At 47.8% G+C, this 18,794-nt stretch overlaps 1 protein-coding gene and 1 long non-coding RNA gene across 2 annotated transcripts in view; one reads left to right on the top strand and one right to left on the bottom strand.

Annotated features, from left to right (window-relative positions):
• Positions 1 to 377: 377 nt before the first annotated feature.
• The window catches only part of Il17rd (interleukin 17 receptor D), a gene marked incomplete at its 5' end in the record, with an annotated part of 30,440 nt that continues 12,023 nt past the window's right edge, over positions 378 to 18,794 (top strand). Inside the window, 9 exon segments of the mRNA XM_013515704.1 lie at positions 378 to 435; positions 6,581 to 6,706; positions 11,209 to 11,327; positions 12,183 to 12,303; positions 15,130 to 15,174; positions 15,275 to 15,426; positions 16,608 to 16,673; positions 17,802 to 17,856; positions 18,324 to 18,434. Of these exon segments, the coding sequence (XP_013371158.1) occupies positions 378 to 435; positions 6,581 to 6,706; positions 11,209 to 11,327; positions 12,183 to 12,303; positions 15,130 to 15,174; positions 15,275 to 15,426; positions 16,608 to 16,673; positions 17,802 to 17,856; positions 18,324 to 18,434 (853 nt within the window).
• LOC106148854 lies at positions 15,441 to 17,485 on the bottom strand. The gene is made up of 3 exons (XR_001234571.1): positions 17,390 to 17,485; positions 17,053 to 17,290; positions 15,441 to 15,626 (listed from the first exon to the last, which is right to left on the bottom strand). It is a non-coding gene; the product is annotated as an uncharacterized LOC106148854 (long non-coding RNA).

The raw sequence follows: 18,794 nt of genomic DNA, 5'->3' as shown, positions 1-18,794 counted from the left end.
AGAGCTTTGGATGAGGGTGTCTGGTAGGCGAACTTTACAACCAATCAGCGCTCAACGTAGATCCAACTGGAAGGGCTCCAGCTGGCTGTCCTCGTCTCTCCCAGTTTTAACTATTAATGACTTATTTAGCCCCTAAACCCACAATAGTCTGCTCCTGTTGTCTTGGGGGCGGTGATCCCGTGATCCCTGTGGCCTGGCAGTTGAATGTCTTGGACTGGAGGGTGTTTGGCGGGGGTGGTCAGGGACACAGATGATGCTCTAGGACTGGCCCCACCCTTGTCTCTGGAGCCAGCGCTGCATGCATTTAGATCCGGGGGATTTGTGCTGCAGAAGTAAGTGGGCTCCACCGTGCATCATGTTCTCTTGTCTTCCCACAGGGAGTGGGGCCAGCCAGCAGGAACAGCGGGCTGTACAACATCACCTTCAGATATGACAGTAAGTAACTGGCCTGACTGCGGAGAATGGAGCCCTTTCAGTAATCCACAGCTTATTCAGTTGTGCTTAATCAAGGACAGGGCGGCAGGTCCGGGGGTTGAAGAATTTTCTGAATCTGTTCAGGTTGGTCAATAGCTCAAGCAGCTCATTCTTGATTAAGCCACTACGTATTTGGCAGCTTGAATAGGTCAAGTGCTCAGAAAAGTTAGCTATGAAGACTTTCCTTGAGTTCCAAGGGACATGCCCTGATGAAAAACACAAAATTCTGGAGGGTCCGACGGGACAAAGGAACAACGCTGCCCACAGGCAGGATGCTAGGGAGAGGTAGTAACTGGCAGACCTCCGTAGCTTGTGTGTGTCTGATTTGAAAGAGGCACTGACTTCTGGATTCAAAACTGTAGTCTGGAGGATTTCCCACTGAATGTAGCCAGATGTGGTTTCCAGGAATATCCAGAAAGTTGTCTTTTTTTTGTGTGTGTATGTGTTTGTTTTGTTTTGTTTCTTTTTTTAGTACAGTAGTACTTTGGTTCACCCACTTAAGATATTTTACGATTTTGGGGAAGATGGGCGCATTTGCATTTGTGTGGGGAAGACGGCTGCAGTTGTGTTTGTTCCCTGATGAGTCTGTGAAGGGAAGCAAAATTTTGTCGAACGCTTGTTTGAAAACTGAATTGTTGGTGAACAGAAGTGTTGGTGGACCAAGGTATTACTGTGTTGGCATTTATTAAAAAATTTTAACACACACACAGAGTAGGTCAAATTGCTCTTTGTTCAGATGGGCTTAGGAATTTCTGGTTTGTCATCTCTGCCTAGGTACTAACCCCATCTACCAGTTGTGTGTGCAGGTGACTTGATTGCTCAAAATAAAGATTATTGGGCTGAGGGTATTGCCCTGGTACAGTACTTGCCTGGCATGCGGGCAAGACCCTGAGTTTGATCCCTAGCACAGGGGGAAAAGAAACAACAAAAGATTCGTTTTCTTCTCTTAGCATTATTTTGAGGCCTACATGAAGTAATGCTTATATTTGCTCATCTTGACAGCTGGTCTGCCTTGAATGCTCAGTGAAAGCTAGCTATTGACATTAGAAGTTAGTCCAACAGCAGTTGAATAATCTAAGCATCCTTTCTTGCCCTTTCTCTTTTTTTTTTTTTTTTTTTTTTTTTTGTCTTTTTTGAGACTGGGTCTCGCTATGCAGTTCAGGCTGCCCTTGAGCTTACTTTGTAGTCCAGACGGGTCTTGAACTCACAACAATCCTCCTGCCTCAGCCTCCCGAGTGCTGGGATTACAGGCGTGCGCCACCACACCCAGCTTTGCCCTTTCTTTTAACAAAATGTGACCCTTTTCGCCTCTGACTGAATTGTTTTCTCAGAATACAGTAAGGGTCCTTTTGCTGATGAAGTTTATAGGATTGATCCCTTTAAATATCTAATTTCATTCACAAGGAGATGATTATATAGAATTGTGAGCATTTTAGCTTTCTGAGTTGTAATTTAGACATAAAAATGACAAAATGAGCTGGACTCATTGGAGTACCCCAAGTACCGGATTCACCTCTTGGATTGGGGAAGGTTGTGCATCAGCGTTAATAAAGAGTTTAGGTCCCATGGACGGGGAGCCCCCTGGAATGATCACTGCTACAGCAGGGTGTGTCAGTCAGTGCTTGCTAGAGAAACAGATTGTTTTTGTGGTGCTCAGGGTTGAACTCAGGGCCTTGAGCATGCTAGACAAGTGCTCCGCCACCGAGCCACATCCTCAGCCTGAGAAACAGATTGAATTTGAGATGTTTAAGTATGTGAGGATTTACAAGGAAGGCTTATAATGACCGCTGGCAGTCAGGTGTGAAGGAATACAGAAGGGCTGTCTGCCCTCTGCCCGCTGGAGATCCCGAGGGTCTTGTCAGAGGCTGGCGCTCACTGTGGAGTCTCCTGCAAGTCTGTATCAGGAGGCGGAAGGGGCTGCACTGCAAGCCAGGGTACGGACGTCCAAGATGTGAGGACTGGGGCTCCTCCGAAGAAACAGAAGCGAGCGAGGCTGCCTTCTTTTTTTTTGTTTTTGTTTTTTTGTTTTTGTTTTTCTCCGGTCCCAGGAACCGAACTCACGACCTTGCGCTTGCCAGGCAGGTGCTTTTGCCGCTGAGCTAAATCCCCAGCCCGAGGCTGCCTTCTTTTATTCCATTTTCCTTTTTAAGTGTCATTCAGGCTACAAGCATATTGGTTGTGCCACTCATACCCAGGGTTGGGTCTTCCACCTTCAGCAAATCCATTCCGTCACCCCCAGAACTATACCAAACCAATCAAGCGTTTTGGACTCAAATCGACACAACAGTTGACTATCTGACAGGGTTTTTGAGGTTATGGCTGTAATCTAACAATTTCAAGATATAATTATGTGTGTCGAATTCACGCCCACAGTTGCTAGCAAGGCTGTTTTAAGTTAGGACTTACGCATGGAACTCCAACGGTTTACCGTGATACGTGTAAGTTCTGGGTAAGTGCTGTGATGGTAATGAAAGATTTGCAAGTCCATGATACTTTGTTTAGCTAAGTAAAGACATGTGTAAGGGATCTTTCTTTGAGTTAGAAAGTTAATTTCTAATGCACGCCTTTAGTCTTAGCAGATCTTATATTACATTCAAGAGTTCAAAATTTTCCGGTCAGCTGCAAACAAGCATTTGTCTCTCTTGTCTATGGGTTTTATGGGAAAAGATCTATACCTGCAAAATTTAAAATTTATCATATTGTTGTTTCCATTGTACTAAATTTTTTGGCCCGCATGTCTATGCCTGTCTCTTAGTCATCACTTTCTTCTTAATTCTATAGTACTTAATTAGAATTTAATTCGCAGCTCGCATTGAATCTTAAGATGTTTGAAGCTCAGCTGCATTTTGGCAAAATGTCATTTGGGCATAACATTTTTTGGTAACCAGAATCCAGAAGTTTAGACTTGTTAATAATTAAGTGCAGGCTGTGTAAAAAATTTACTCCGTGTTTCCCATTGAAAAAGATACTTTTCTTCTATAAGAAGTTCCTTTTATTGCTCAACTGACTGGTTAGCGGTTCTCTTTGAAATAACTGAGAACCAATTACCAGGTTTTTAGCAAAACTACAAAGTCTTATTTTTCTATTCTTTTGTCTCTTTTTTTTTTTTTTTTTTTTGAGACAGGGTCTCACTATGCAGTTCAGGCTGGCCTTAAGCTCACTTTGTAGTGCAGGCTGGCCTCAAATTTGCAGGGATCCTCCTGCCTCGGCCTCCTGAGTGCTGTGGGGATTATAGGCGGCTCCACCACGCCCGGCGCTTTTGTCATTTAATGTTACAAAGAAAATGTCTTACCATCAAGTCATAACTGAATTCCGTAAATCTCTGTGCCTCCTTCTGCCGTTTGTCTGAAGGAGTATGTCTGAGTAGGTTATAACACATTTCTTTAATTCCTAGACTTTCTATTTGCATAATTGTATTTACAGAAAACCAGAGAGTGTTAATTTTGGCATTAGGAGTGAACAAAGAGCCGGATGGGGTGGCACACACCTGTACTCTCAGCACTTGGGCAGGTGAGGTAGGAGGAGTGCAGATTTGAGGCCAGCCTGGACTACATAGTGAGACCCTGTTAAAGAGAAAGAAGGAACAAAGGGAAAGAAAACCACAGTTTACTCTTCTTTGTGTAGCTGTTCACAGCTCAATCCAAGGCTTCTCTTACATATGGGCCTCAATAGATGAAAATACTGAAACTTCACAAGTGTGATAGAACCTTGCTTTTAGTGCTAGGAAGCTGGTCTCAGCCCAAAACTTCTGCAGGCTGAACACCCCTGACTCAGTGAGTGTAAGGTGCTTGGTGAGTGCAAGGTGAGTGAGTAAGCGAGCTGCTAGTGAGTGTAAGGTGCTTGGTGCGGGCGACAGGCACACGTGTGGGGAGCCCTGGGATGCCGCTTGTCTCGGCCTGCTCCGGGCTGGTCAGGAGTGGGCTCCTATGTCCCTGAGTTCATCTCTCTTGGCCACAGTTTCATCTGTCCAGCACCAGATGTTTAATTCTCTTTCCAATCCCAGACCTCTTCTGTACCCAGAGAGCACGTATTGGTTGCTTAGTGGGTGAATTACTACTTCTGGGCAGTAAGAGAATATACCTAGCTTTTTTACATTGTTCTTAAATTCCTTTGTGGTTTTCAGTTGTCTCCAATACACTTTTTGTGTGTGTGTGTGGGGCATTTGGGATTGAACCAGGGTCTTTGTGCTCAGCTACATCCCAGCCCTTTTTTTTATCTTGAGACAGGGTCTCAATAAGTTACCCAGGCTGGGTTTGAACTTGAACCTTCCTGTCTCAGCCTCCCAGAGTGCTGGAATTACAGGCACATGCCACCACAGACAGCCTTCAATCAACATTTTACTTAAAAAATTGGGAGCTTAAGAGTATAATTTACAGGGAGAAAATGCCACCAATTCCCTGAGTTTCTTAAAAAATAACCTGGGGGCCAAGGATTTAGCTTAGTGGCGCAGCACCTGCCTTGCAAGCATGAGGTCCTGAGTTCTATTCCTAGTACCCACCTCCCCCAAAAGAAAATAACCTGGAATATTCACCTCAGAGAAGAAAGGAAAAACCAAAACAAAAAACCCTTGCAGGTTTGGACTTTGGATGAAGTGTAGATCTTTTGCAGCAGGTACCAAAGAGGGTGTCTATAGCCTGGTGTGGTGACGCATATCTGTGATCCCAGCCCTGGGAAGCAGAGGCAGGAAGATTGCTGTGAGTTCGAAGCCAGCCTGGGCTATATAAGTGAGTTCAAGGCCAACCTGCACTATATAGTGAGACCCTGTCTCAAAAAAAAAAAAAAAGTGTTCAAGTAGAATCAGTGAGAAAGAGATGGAGATGCACTGCCGTGAGAATTATGAGTCGCTGTCTACTGGATATTCTTGGTAGTTCCCCTGCAAGACAGATAAATAAGCTGAAGACACACTCCTATAATCGCAGCACTCGGAAGGCTGAGGCAGGGGGATTGTTACAAGTTCGAGTCCAGCCTGGACTACTTAAAATGCATTCAAGGCCAGCCTGAACTACTTGTCTCAAAAAAACGAAAAACAGAAAAAGATGGCCAAATAGCTCACGGCTGTTGTTTGATCCCAGACTGACTAGCTGCAAGCTTCTGGCAGCTTTGTAGGACAGTGACAGACTTGGAAAGTATTTAGCAGTGTCAGGTGTCGCAGCTGCTTGTGTGGTTATGGCTATACTGACGGGTAATAGTGAGCATTGTCTCAGACAAAAATCAAAGAAAGGGGTGGCTTTGTTTTTGGAGTGGTTGGGGCTTTTTTTTTTTTTTTTTGAGTTGGTTATCTGTGTAGTCCAGGCTGGCCTCATACAGTGTAGCCCAGGCTGGCCTCGAACTTGCAACAGTCCTCCTGCCTCAGCCTCCCTAGTGCTGGAATTACAGGCAGGGACTTTTTGGATTTAGTTGGACTTGTGCATGTCTTTGATGACACGTAGTCTTCCAGAACAATGATTTTGCTTTGGGAGATGCTTTTGGAAGCCTTATCCTTTTTTTTGTCTTTTTCAGACAAGGTCTCGCTGTGTAGTTCAGGCTGTCCTTGAGCTCACTTTGTAGCCCAGGCTGGTCTCCAACTCGCAACGATCCTCCTGCCTCAGCCTCCTGAGTGCTGGAATTACAGACATGCGTCATCATGCCAGGCGGGCAGCCTTATCCTTAAGCCAGTCAGTTCCTGCCTTGTGCAGGGCTGTGAATCACTGTCCCTCAGATTCACATCTGTATGTTCCTTGCCTGCTAGTGACCTTGTCTTCTAGGTTTCACCTAAAAAGAAACAGTCCCAAATTATATAGCAGTGAATGCTTTCAAATCATTTAATAAGTAAAAGTGGTCTTTTGGGTTTGGGTTTGGTTTGGTTTTGAGACAGGGTCTTGCTGTGTCGTGCAGACTGGCCTTGGACTCACTGTGGAGCCCGTGTCGGCCTCAAACTCACGCTCATACCCCTGCCTCAGCCTCCCAGAGGGCTGAGGTTACAGGTGTGCACCACCACACCCAGCTCATATTTGGGGTCTTCAGGCGCACGTCTTGAAATAGAATGGAGTTGGCCACTCCAGACATGCTCTGTGTCATTTGATGGATGAATTTAAAATTTAATCATTCGCACTCTCTAACTCTGCAGACTGCACCACCTACGTGAATCCGGTGGGGAAGCACATGATTGCCGATGCCCAGAACATCACCATCAGCCAGTATGCGTGCCATGACCAGGTGGCAGTCACCATTCTGTGGTCCCCAGGGGCCCTTGGTAAGTGGTCAAACACCAAGTTAAACCAAAGAAGACAAAGGTTGGAGCCGGGTGTGGCGATGTACACCTGTCATCTCAGCACTTGGGAGGCTGAGGCAGGAGGGTCCAGTCTGGGCTACATAGTGAGTTCAAGGTCAGCTCAGACTACCTAGCGAGACCCTGTCTCAAGAAACCAAAAAGGAAAAAAGCAATCAGGTCCACTAGGGTGTGGGGTCGGTGCCCAGTGGAAGGGTCCTGCATGTGTGTTGTCTGGCAGGCAGACAGCTTGATGAGAATGAGGCTGGGGTTGGTCTGGTACAGATGTTTACTTGGAGGGCTAGTGGGCAGGTAGGAGAGGACTCCTGGCTGGAGGGGGCACACTCTGATCTAGGGGTTCAGACTGGCCCACCTGAAAAGGCAGAGACCAGTTCTCAAGGCTTAGGCCCAGTTGATCGGTATCTCAGCCCTGCGGCCATCACTCCGGGGTCCCCATGGCTGAGGGCGGTTCTGTTTGCAGGAAGGCAGTCTCTGTCTGTCTGGTCCCAGTGGTGCGGGGCTCCACTTCCTTGGAATGCAGGTGATGACAGAGACAGGACAGTGGCTGGAGATTTCTGGGTGCAGATGAATGTCCCTGAGAACCTGTTGTTTTGGGATGAAGCCCTGTAAGTGGATGCTCCTTGAAGGATCGACATACCCGTGTGCAAAGCTGAGAAGAGATTGCTCCCGAGGCTTGCAGTAATGGAATGCAAAATGAAGGCCAAGCTTTGTTCCCTTTTTAGTTACCTACTGGGCACCTGCAGGCCAGAGTGAAGTGTCACAGTTCCTAGGAAAAATGACTGAATTCTTTGACATTTTTTGAGACAGGGTCTCGCTATGCAGTTCAGGCTGGCCTCGAGCTCACTTTGTATCCCAGGCTGGTCTCGAACTCGCAATGACCCTCCTGCCTCAGCCTCCCGAGTGCTGGGATTGCAGGTGTGCGCCACCACACCCGGCTTTTTTCTGCTTTGCTGTATATGCTTGCCCGCTGCACAGAGCTTGAGCTCCATGGCCCGTCGATTTTCCCTGTTACTGAGAGAGGCGTGGGTTTGGAAGATCAAGTGTGTGAGTGAGAGCTGGCGCCAGGGTCTCGGCTCTGTCTCAGCACTAGTTGGAGGCAGGTGGGTGGCCGCACCGGGAAGACTCGTGGCCCATCCCGGGGCGCTGTGGCCTTGGCCTCAGCATGACTAGCGGTCATACAGGTGTGCCCGTCCAGCATTGGCACACTTGGTGATTTTTCAAGAGAACTCTGGTTTCTATGAGAAATCATGAATCAGTGAAAATTTCAAGTTGGCAAGTAAGTGAAATTTTCAAAGCTCTGTGAGCCAAAAAATAGACCTCCCTCCAAAAAAAAAGCGGAAGAAAGCAAACCCGCATTACCTGGCCAGATTCAAGTTGGCTGCATAGTTTGTCTCTTAGGAGCTGATGATACCTAGGAGAGGGTGGGCCACTCAAGCGTGGGACACAGGACCGGCCATTCGCTGGGAGGGCTGGACTCTACAATCGATCTTTTCACACGAGGCATTTAAATCTCACCCCTGTTCCCATCCGTCAGGTGGAGATAAGAGCTGGCTGTGGGCCGCCGCCGGGGCAGTAAATGTCCAGGGCTCCTCCCAGAGAAGATCAGCTGTTAGCATCATCAGAACCTGGTCTCAGACCTGTCCCTGTGACAGTCCAAAACTTGGCCAGGCAGAAGTAAAATAAAGCCTGGAATTTTATTTATTTATTTTTTAGAGATAGCGTTTCCCTATGTAGTTCAGGCTGGCCTCAAGCTCACCGTTACCCTCCTGCCTCAGCCTCTAGGTGTGCACACCAGCCCACCCCATGAAAGCCTGGATTTCTTTTCTTTTGTCTTTCCCTTTTCTTTTTCTGGTACCGGGAATCGAACTCAGGACCTTGCCCTTGCCAGGCAGGCTCTGTGCCGCTGAGCTACATCCCCGGCCCCAAGCCTGGGTTTCGTCAGCTGAACAGGGCACATCTCACAGGGACTGGATTGTGGCTCGGGGAGGGGGAGGGAGAGGGAGGACGGAGCACACAGCCAGGCCTGCCTGTCCGCCTGGGGGGGAGGGGCGTTGCCAAAGATAACATGGGGGCGCAGGTCAATGCAGGTAAGCCTTAAAATAGTTAAGGGCGTGGTCCTATGAATTGTAGGCGCCCTCACTGGAATGAAGGAAGGTGTGAGGGAGTGGTGAGAAGAATAAAGTGAAGAACAGAAGAGAGGACAGAAGGCCACCTTTTCCTGGAGGATGAGTTATGTGTATTCCGTCAGGTTCTATTAAGGAAACTCCTTGGAAGGGAGGAAAGTATTTGGTGTAAGGGAGAAATATCTGTGAGCCAGATGTTTCCTGGGTTCAAAACCCTACCTTTCAGCACTGAGGCTGAGGCAGGAGGTTTGCCTGAGTTTGAGGTCAGCCTGGGCTACATAGTTCAAGGTCCGCATGAACTGCATGACAAGACCCTGTCTCATCTCTAAATGGGGGATTATAGTACCTTCCTCCTGTGGTTGTTAGGGTACATTAATAGTTTAAATGATGGGGAAGACAGCAAATAGATTCCTTCAGGGGCATTACTCAATAAAACTCTCCCTCTCATAACTGCATGGGTGTTAATAGTATTAGGATAGATGTGCACCTGTGACAGAGGAATTACATTTGTTGCCTTTTTACCCCGCCCCAGATTTGGCATAGTAATATTTTATTTGTTTTTGCTTTTTGAGGCAGTCTTGCTGTGTAGTTGAGGCTGGCCTCAAACTCACAGGGATCCTCCTGCCTCAGCCTCCTGAGTGCTGGGATTACAGGTGTGTGCCGCCACACCCAGCTGGAGAGTAATTTTTAAGATGGCCCTTTGTCTCTTTTTGTGGTACAGGGGATCGAACCCAGGGCCTTCTGTACACACACCACCACATTCTCAGCCCCAGGCTGACCTTTTAAAAATAATGGCTATGACCACCTTCCCCACTCCAGCTGATTAATTTTTTTTTTTTTTTTGGTCTTTTTGAGACAGGGTCTCCCTATGCAATTCAGGCTGGGCTTGAGCTCACTTTGTAGCCCAGGCTGCTCTCAAACTCACAACGATCCTCCTGCCTCAGCCTCCCGAGTGCTGGGAGGCTTGTGCCACCACACCCGGCTCGGTCGATATTGTGAAAGGCATGGCCATTAATCACATCGGTCACCTGGCCTCAGCAGTGCTGGGAACGTTGAGTACATTAAATTTTGTATAAATACTAAGAATTTGTTTTTCAAAATGGCTGTATTTTAAAGCTCAAGAAACAGCTTCCTGTGAGACCTACTGAATAGTTGTAAGTTCAGACACCTTGTATCTTGTCATCCCATCTGGATCTCTGGCCGTGGATCTGCTGGCTGTCACTCCACAGGAAGCTTTGTGATTGAAATACAACATGGCAGAGTTGGTTCCTCCCCGTACTGTGGTATTTGGAGCCCTTAAAATGTGAGGCTGTAATTGTGGCTCCCCTGTCCTGCCCACCACGAAATACATGCTCTTCATCAAGTAATTACAGGACTGGCGAGCCTGTTTGAAAGAGAGAAAGACTGTCCTGGCCTTTGCCGTCAATAATTTTCCCACCTGCTTAATTGCATCCTGTGTAATTACGCTTGCCCTGGGAGGGGAAGGGTTGAAAATGGCTCCTTGTCTGGTGTTCTGAAAGAATGTGAAATCGATATCTCGGCAGTTGAGGCCAGTCTGGGGCTCCAGCTGCAGTCGGACTACTCCAGTCTCCATGGGGTACGGAGTCTGCAGCTGGCTCTTGTGGCCGTCCGCGCTTAATACTTTTGAGAGCTTAATCCTTTTGAGAGCGTGTAGTCGGACGTGCATGGTGGAAGCTCCGGGGGCAGGAAGCTGCGCCGGGGCCCGGGGCCCTGAAGCTCACACACCGGGCAGCCCTTGGGTGTCCGCCTTTGAGGCGTGATTAGAGCAGGAACCGCTTTGTAAATCTCTCCAGTATTCCTCTAAGCCACTTATCCCCAAGGCTAGGAACCCCTTGGGTGCAGACACACACTTTGTTGGGAATTTTGTACGTTGCTCTTCGAAACATGCCAAAAAATACAGAGCTAAAACTTAAAGTGGAAACATGGTTTAGGGCTTTTCTTAGTCAATGCTGGGAGTTACCCTCAGCTGAACGCACCTGTGTAATGATCTAGAAATGATAGAGTGACCTCGCAGGTTCTTGTGACCAGCGCTGGTTGGGTCTTTTGAGCCCTAAGGCCACAGAGGCAGTGGGCCCTTGAGAACTGGCTGGGTGGATCACAGATTACTAATTACATGAGTAAAGGTGGGACAGGGAAAATCACCGGCTCTGTCCCCGAGGAGCGCGGGGTGTGTGCGTCTCCTCGGACACAGGCGTCCCAGGCGAAGGAAGAAGTCCTTTAGCTCTGATGCGCAGGTGGAGAGGACAGGAATCTTGGAGGAAGGAGAGCACGTTCAGAAGTAATTAGGTCTCCTTTTCATAAAAGCTTTTCTGCTTTGCCTAGGCATTGAATTCCTAAAAGGATTTCGGGTAATACTGGAGGAGCTGAAGTCTGAGGGAAGACAGTGCCAACAATTGATTCTAAAGGATCCAAAGCAGCTCAACAGTAGCTTCAAAAGAACTGTAAGTCACACTTGGGGAATGCGCCCCTCAAGGCAGGCCCTTGTTCTGGGGGTCTGAATGGTCTATTGAAAGCCTGAAATTCAGGAAGGCGGGGCTGTGGGGGGCCCACCCCTCCCCCAGGTGGGCGAGGCCGGGAGGTAACACTACTGGGGACTCCTCAGCACCTGGGGGAGCGCACCTCTTGGGTTATAGGCCTGCAGCCGTCTGAGGCCTCTTCTCTGGAGGGTTGGTGGGCGACGCTCCTCTCCCGCCTGATGGAGGGAGCTCTGAGGTTCTGTGTTAACCAGCCATGGCTTCCGTGCCAAAGAAGAGACGGTGCCATCTATTCAGAGTTCAGGGTTGTCTTGGTTACTTTCCTCTCGTTGCTTGGACAAAATACCTCACACCCAAAATTAAGGAAGGAAAAGTTTATTTCTCTTACAGTTTGTGGAGGTTTCAGTCCATACTTGGCAGATTACAAGGCAGAGTGGCACATGGCAGAGGGCTACAGCTCATGGCGGCAGAACACAGCAAAGCAACAAGCACACACCAGGGCAGAATGGCCTCAAGCACCCTCTTCCTCTCCCTTATATATGCAAACTATCCACCCCAGGGCAGGTGCAGCTCTCACACCCATAATCAATCATACTCTAAAAGCCTGCCCCATGACCACATGAGGCTTTGGGGGGACACCCAGACACAAACCATAACAAGGGTCTTAAACCTGGACTGCAGGCAGTAAAAGCCCTGCCTTTGTGCTGCCCAGTTCTGGAACTGCGTCCGAGCAACCTGCAGGGCAGCAGCGACGGTCTCCTGTGTAGACGGAGGGGTGGATCACATGCCCTTGATGCCACATGTGTTTTTGTTCCTTTTTAGGGAATGGAATCTCAACCTTTCCTGAATATGAAATTTGAAACGGATTACTTTGTAAAGATTGTCCCTTTTCCTTCCATTAAAAACGAAAGCAATTACCACCCGTTTTTCTTCAGAACCCGGGGTGAGTATGGTCTTTCCTGCCTGCTTCCCTCAAGGTGGAAGTGTATTCATTTTTTTCCCATGTCCCAGTATCTATTATACAAATATTTAAAAGAGAGGGGGAGCAAGGAGAGAGGGGGGTTGGGACAAGGAAAAAAAGGATAGAAGGAGAAAATGGAAACAAAGTTTTTGTTAAGTAAGAAAGTCAGGTATGGTGATGCACACACTTGGGAGGCTGAGGCAGGAGGATTGCTGAGAGTTCAAGGCTAGATAGTGAGTTTCAAGGCGAGCCTGAACTGCAGAGTGAGGGGATGCCCCCCCGCAAAGAAAGAGTATACCAAACACTGGATGAAGCAAGTAGGTGAGGAGGAAAGGATCCAGAAATAGACTTCTAAAAATTAAGAATATGCTGGGCGTAGTGGTGCACGCCTGTAATCCCAGCACTCAGGAGGCTGAGGCAGGAAGATCCTTGCGAGTTCGAGACCAGTCTGGGCTACAAAGTGAGCTCAAGCCCAGCCTGAACTGCATAGGGAAACCCTGTCTCAAAAAGACTAAAAATAAAATAAGATAAAAATAAAAATTAATAATAGGCTTTGCTAACCTGACCAGAGACTCTCAGTTTGTTCTAGGACGGACCTGACAGTTGATTTTTTTTCGAGGATATTGTGACCTCATTTAAACAACCAGCTTATCGGCACAGTGATTTTGGGGACTGGGATGTTGCTCAGTAGTAGAACACTTGCCTGGCATGTGCAGGGCCCCCATGGGAAAAACTCAGTAATAGAAAGTGTAAGTTGGCTTCGGGGTAAAAGGCAGGAGAATGAACCAATCCCATCTTACGCTTGTTGTCAGGAAGGGGCTCAGGAATAGGTTAAGAAAACCAAGTATTACCCCTGAGGCCACTTCTTTGTAGCAAGTTTTATTCTTTTAACATTAATATATAAGACTCTGTTCTAAATGATTGCCAAACACAGTTTTATCTCTGTAACAACTTTAGAAGGAAACCACACCTACTTATTAGATGTGTAGTGATACAAAAGGTGAAAAACTTCCCTAGAGCTGGGATTTGAACCTCAGGAATAGAGTTCTGTTGGGAGACTGAGGCAGGAGGATCACCAAGAGGTTCAGTAGCCAGTAGCCAGTAGCCAGTAGCCAGTCTGGACTACATAATGAGTCCAAGGACAGTCTGAATTATGTAGTGATACCCTGCCCTATCTCCAGACAAACAAATACTGATGGGGGGAAAAATGCCAGCCAGACAGCCAGCTCTGGAGCCCTTACCCTCAGCCCTGAGCCATGCCGGGTCCCAGTTCCTCATTGTTCGCTCTACATGGTGTGTCTTCAGTTCTTTAATCTCCCTGACTCAGTATCCTCACTCGAGGGTGTGAGCTACATCCCCAGCCTTTTTAATTTTTTTAGTTTTTAAATGTGAGGTAGGGATTAAGTTGCCTGGGCTGGACTTGAACTTGCTCCTGAGAGCATTGGAATTGTAGACATGTGCCACCATGCTCAGCTCCTCTGCAGAATTCTTGCTGTGGCAGTTTTCTGTGCAGCAAAGTTAATTTATAACAGTGTCTCTGGCTGTGTCCCTCTCCCCCTCCCCTCCCCCTCCCCCATCTTCCTCCGCCTCTTCCTCTCTCTCCTTAGGGATCAAACCCAGGTCTTCATGCATGCTAGGCAAGTGATCTACTACCGAGCTACGTCTCCATCCCTGGTCTTACGTCCTCCCTCCCTCCTGGCTTCCTTTCACCCTTCTTTCACTTTCTATGGTAATGGAAATTGGATCCAGGGCCTTTACCCTGAGCTACATTTTCAACCCTTTAAAAATTTTTTTTTGAGTCAGGGTCTTTATAAATTGCGCAGGTAAGACTTGAGCTAGTGACCCTCCCTGCTTAGCTTCTCAAGTCAAGGTTCTCAACGCTGGGATTATCTGCATACTCCGCAGTGCCTGGCTTCAATTTCTAAATTAAAATAAGATTCTGTGGGGTGAAGCCTATGCACATATTATAGTATTCCTGCTTTATACATAACAGCTAGATAGTGGGTTCAGAGAATGTGTTTATAAAAGCTAGCATAATTTAAGATTATTTTTCCAAGCGGAATTAATGTGGCTAGCGGTGGAGCGGAGGTGTGTCCCGCAGTGCAGGTGTGTGTCATCATGTCCAAGCACGGAGGCTCTGTTGCTGCTGTCCGTTTGCTTGGAGCTACCTGGATAGCTCAGGAAGACGCCGCGGCCAGCAGCCCGGTGTGCTGGAGTGTGTTGTTTGGCTTTCATAGTGTTGTTACCAGTTGACATGCCATCCCTACGCTGCTGATTTTGGTACCTGGTTTTCAGCACTGACACTTCTACTTGGTAGATGCCCACCTGTCATTTTTGGAATCTATGAAAATAATTTTAAATTAGAACACCGGTGAAGGTTAAATAACCCCTCGGCAGGTGTCAGAACCGCTCTAAAGTTCCCTTGTGCCTTGACACCTCCAATGGGACAGGGGATGGCACTGTTTCTGCTTCTAGCCAGAAACGACCTGCAGGGGACAATATGAACAGGTTCTACTGCCCTTGCCGGCCCACCTTGAACCTGTGTAGTGTTTGACCAGCTTTTAAAAATCCGGGTGACTTTATACTGTTTCCATTTACGTTGCATAAGGTGAACTGCATTAATATTTTTACATTGTACTATTTAAATTCTTATAAGATACAGCTGCACTGTAGCGAGCCATTATGAGGTGATGTATTTTAGACCCTTTCCGGCAGCACCAGGCACGGTATATTTATATTTCACGGAACCTTGCAATAAGAAAAATGTCACACTGTCCTCAAACTAAAGATACTTACCTTTCTTTGCAGCCTGTGACCTGTTGTTGCAGCCGGACAACCTGGCCTGTAAACCCTGTGAGTATTGCTGTCCCTGAGTGTGGGGTCTGCAGGGGGTGCCGCGTGGGGTGCCGGGGCAGCGCCCCTCCAGGTGCTCACTGTGGCCTTCCTTTCTCAGTCTGGAAGCCTCGGAGCCTGAACATCACCCAGCACGGTTTGGACCTGCAGGTGTCCTTCGACCACGCGCCGCACACCTTCGGCTTCCGCTGCTTCTACCTTCACTACAAGCTCAAGCATGAAGGACCCTTCCGGCGAAAGCCCTGTAAGCAGGTGAGCTGCGAGGGGTGCTGCGTGTTTTCAGGGCACTTCTGAGCATCTGGCTTTGGTAGCTCAGTGTGAGCATTAGACTTCGCTGGCTCTCAGCAGTTAGTGGACGTCCGGGATATTGAGCCCTGGTTACGTCTTAGACCGTCTTGATGTTGCTCATTCCCTGGTTATCTACTCCTTGGCTGTTCCAGTGGTGAAATAGCCTGAGAAAACAAGAATGAGAAGAATTAGTATTTCTGGATTGGTCTTCCACATTTTGAACGTTCATCAGGTCCTCATGTGTGACAGGCGTTAAGCTTTCTCTTCTTCGAATCCTGACCACTCCGTGAAATGCAAACTGTTGCTAACTCCCTTGGCAGTGGGAACCCTGTGTCTCTGAAGGTCACCTTCCTTGCTCTAGGTCACACAACTAGTAAGTAGAAAAGCCCGATGTAAGAGCTAAGCCGCTAGCGGTGCAGTGGCCATTGGTTTTACCCACAGCCCAAGATTAAGGAGAGGCTCAGTACCGAGATCTTAAACTGAAGGTGATCAGAGGAGTGGGACGCGTTTCCGGAAGCTTACACAGGCCTGCCCGAGCATCGAGAGCAACTTCTATTTATGGCAGCAAAACCCATGACCTTTGCACACAGGCTCTTATACACACTCGGTTCTTTCGTAGTTCTGCTCTCCTGCTGGCTCTCACTTAAGTTGGCCTTTTGCTCAAGTTGAAGTTATGACAAATAGCTAGGCAGAGTGGCCATGCCTGAAATTCCAGCACTAGGGAGGCTGAGGCAGGAGGATCGCTGAGAGTTTGAGGCCAGCCTGAACTGCATAGTAAGACCCTCGAAAGGTAAAATAAAGTAACCAAATAAATTATGACAAATTAAATTCATGCAGAGTCCGGTCATGTTTTTCCTTCACTTCTCTATGTAGAGTATTCTAAGTTTGTCTTCCAAAGAAGTATTCCTGCTGAGGGCGCTACAGCTAAGGACAGAATATGACGGGTCCTGGGCTCTCCTGGGCCATCTGTCGAGGTGAAGTTCACATAACATGTGACGGATGAAACACAGGTGCTCTGACCACATCGCCTCTGAAGATGTGGTCAGCACTGCTGCCAAGTTTCCTGGAGCTCTGGGAGAGAAGAGAGGCCCTGAGGAGGCCTTTTCTAAAGAGAGAGTTTTTAAAGCATTGGTTGTTCTTTGCAGGAGCAAAACACAGAGACAACCTGCTGCCTCCTTCAGAACGTTTCTCCAGGAGATTACGTCATTGAGGTGCGTACAGCTTCGGAGGGTGGTACCGTTCTCCGGCATTCAGGCCGTGTGCAGTTCTGTGTGTAGCACTGATACCTCAGACCACTGAAGATGTGCACGATTATGTTTTCCCATGGTTCTTATCATGGCTTTAAAAAATTTTATGCATCATTATTTGACCTTTTCATTCAATAGTTCAAATAAATGTTTTTATACAACCACACAATCCACATAACCATGATTTAAATTTTTTTTTTTGGTTTTTCTCCGGTACCGGGAACCGAACTTACGACCTTGCGCTTGCCAGGCAGGCGCTTTGCCGCTGAGCTAAATCCCCAGCCCCCAATTTAAAATTCTTATAAACTGTTCATACTACGAAGATATAGCTTAAAAATTCTACCTTTAAAAACGGTTTGGTTGGGCCTGTAGCTCTCGCCTGGTATGCACGAGGCCTTGTGTTTGAGACCCAGCACTGTCCGCTCCCCCAGTACAGCGAAACAAAAGTTGTGTCCATTATTACATCCACCTCCGTCTCTCCAGGGTTTCTGTTGCTGTATTCCACAGCCCCCGCTGCAGAGAACATGTCGGTGATGTTTTCTTGTTTCTCTTAGGGTTACTTTTCCAGGATCAAATTGGTACTGTAAAAAATAGGAGTAAAGGCAGTAGTGAAAGGAATAAAGGCAGATGAACAATTTGCCCACCGCTCCCACTATTGAAAGACAACTAGTATGTCTTACCATTTGGTAGAAACGCCTCATCTTGCATTCCTTGGTAGCAGTGTGCGGTTTGGGACAGACACACCTGAGAGCATCCGTGCAGTGAAAGTCAGTGGCAGAATGCCGGTTTAACTGAAAGTTGCTCCACTGTGGGGTTCAGTAGCTGCATTCTTCAGCGCATAAACAGCCTTCCTATTCATGAAAGGCGACGGTGAAGGTTGGGGGTTTGAACTTACAGAGCAGATGAACCTGGCTTTACTGGATGCCCGGACTCAGCCTGGCAAATGAGCGCGCGTCCCAGCGGCTCCTGCTCAGCCGTTTTGCCCTCGCCCTGCTGCTCCCTGATGGCAGCGGCAGTGGGAAGGGCCCGTTTTCCCACAGTCTGTGGAGGTGTTACCACTTAGACAGTAACGCGGCCTCCTCTGTTTTGCAGCTGGTGGATGACACTAACACAACACGAAAGGTGATGCATTACGCCTTAAAACCAGGTGAGAAGCACTGCCTTGAAATTTTGGCTCTCTTTCTGTACGTTCACAAAAACAAAAGAGAATAAAATGCCGATCCTCCCTCTTAAACAATGCTCTGTCAAAGTCTGAGTTTCCTTCCCCTTCCTGTTGATGCCTGGAAGATCAAAGCTAGTGAGGTGTGTCCCTGGCGCTAAACAGTCAATTGTCCTGGGAAGAAACGTGATGGGCGGAGAGATTTCCTTGGGCAAAATTCTCCCTCACAGGTATTTGCTGGCTCAGCAGTCTCTGAACTGTTGTATTATTCGCCACAACCCTTTAAAAATGAACCGTTGAATTCTTCTGTAATCACCGTACCAGCAATAGAAAAGGGTGGTTTTTGGGGTCCTAGAACCTGTCAGTTGGCTTATGCTTGAAAAGAAAAAGAAATTATTTCTCTTTGAACCTGTTATGCTGCTTAAGTTAACAGGCCTTCCCTTTGAAATTTCCAGTGCATTCCCCGTGGGCCGGGCCCATCAGAGCTGTGGCCATCACCGTGCCGCTGGTTGTCATATCGGCGTTTGCGACGCTCTTCACCGTGATGTGCCGCAAGAAGCAACAAGGTATCTCTTTGTGTGCTGTGTCCCCCCCCAACCGGGGGCCGGCCAGGGGTTGATGGCGGCAGAGGGAGAAAGGGAGCCTGATTTCCCAGGCGGGCACCTGGGAAGCCGCCTACTGCCTGAGCCTTGCCTACTGCGGTCGCCAGAATAAAAGTATTTGACTTCCCATCTCGGGAGCCACTGTATGTACGGAAATTAGATTCTCACGTAAGATAATAAATTCAAGGGCGTAAAGGAAGTCTAAAGCATGCAGAAGGATATACTTGATACCTAAGTCGGGAGTCATGCAAGACCCTTCTGGGGACCTGGGAAAGATCCATGTTTCTAGGTTGGAGCTGTACAGATGCATGCTGATATAAAAGT

The sequence above is a fragment of the Chinchilla lanigera genome, unplaced genomic scaffold, assembly GCF_000276665.1.
Source record: "Chinchilla lanigera isolate Chin_1 unplaced genomic scaffold, ChiLan1.0 scaffold00029, whole genome shotgun sequence".
NCBI lineage: Eukaryota > Metazoa > Chordata > Mammalia > Rodentia > Chinchillidae > Chinchilla > Chinchilla lanigera.
This window is presented reverse-complemented; position numbering and strand designations above follow the sequence as displayed.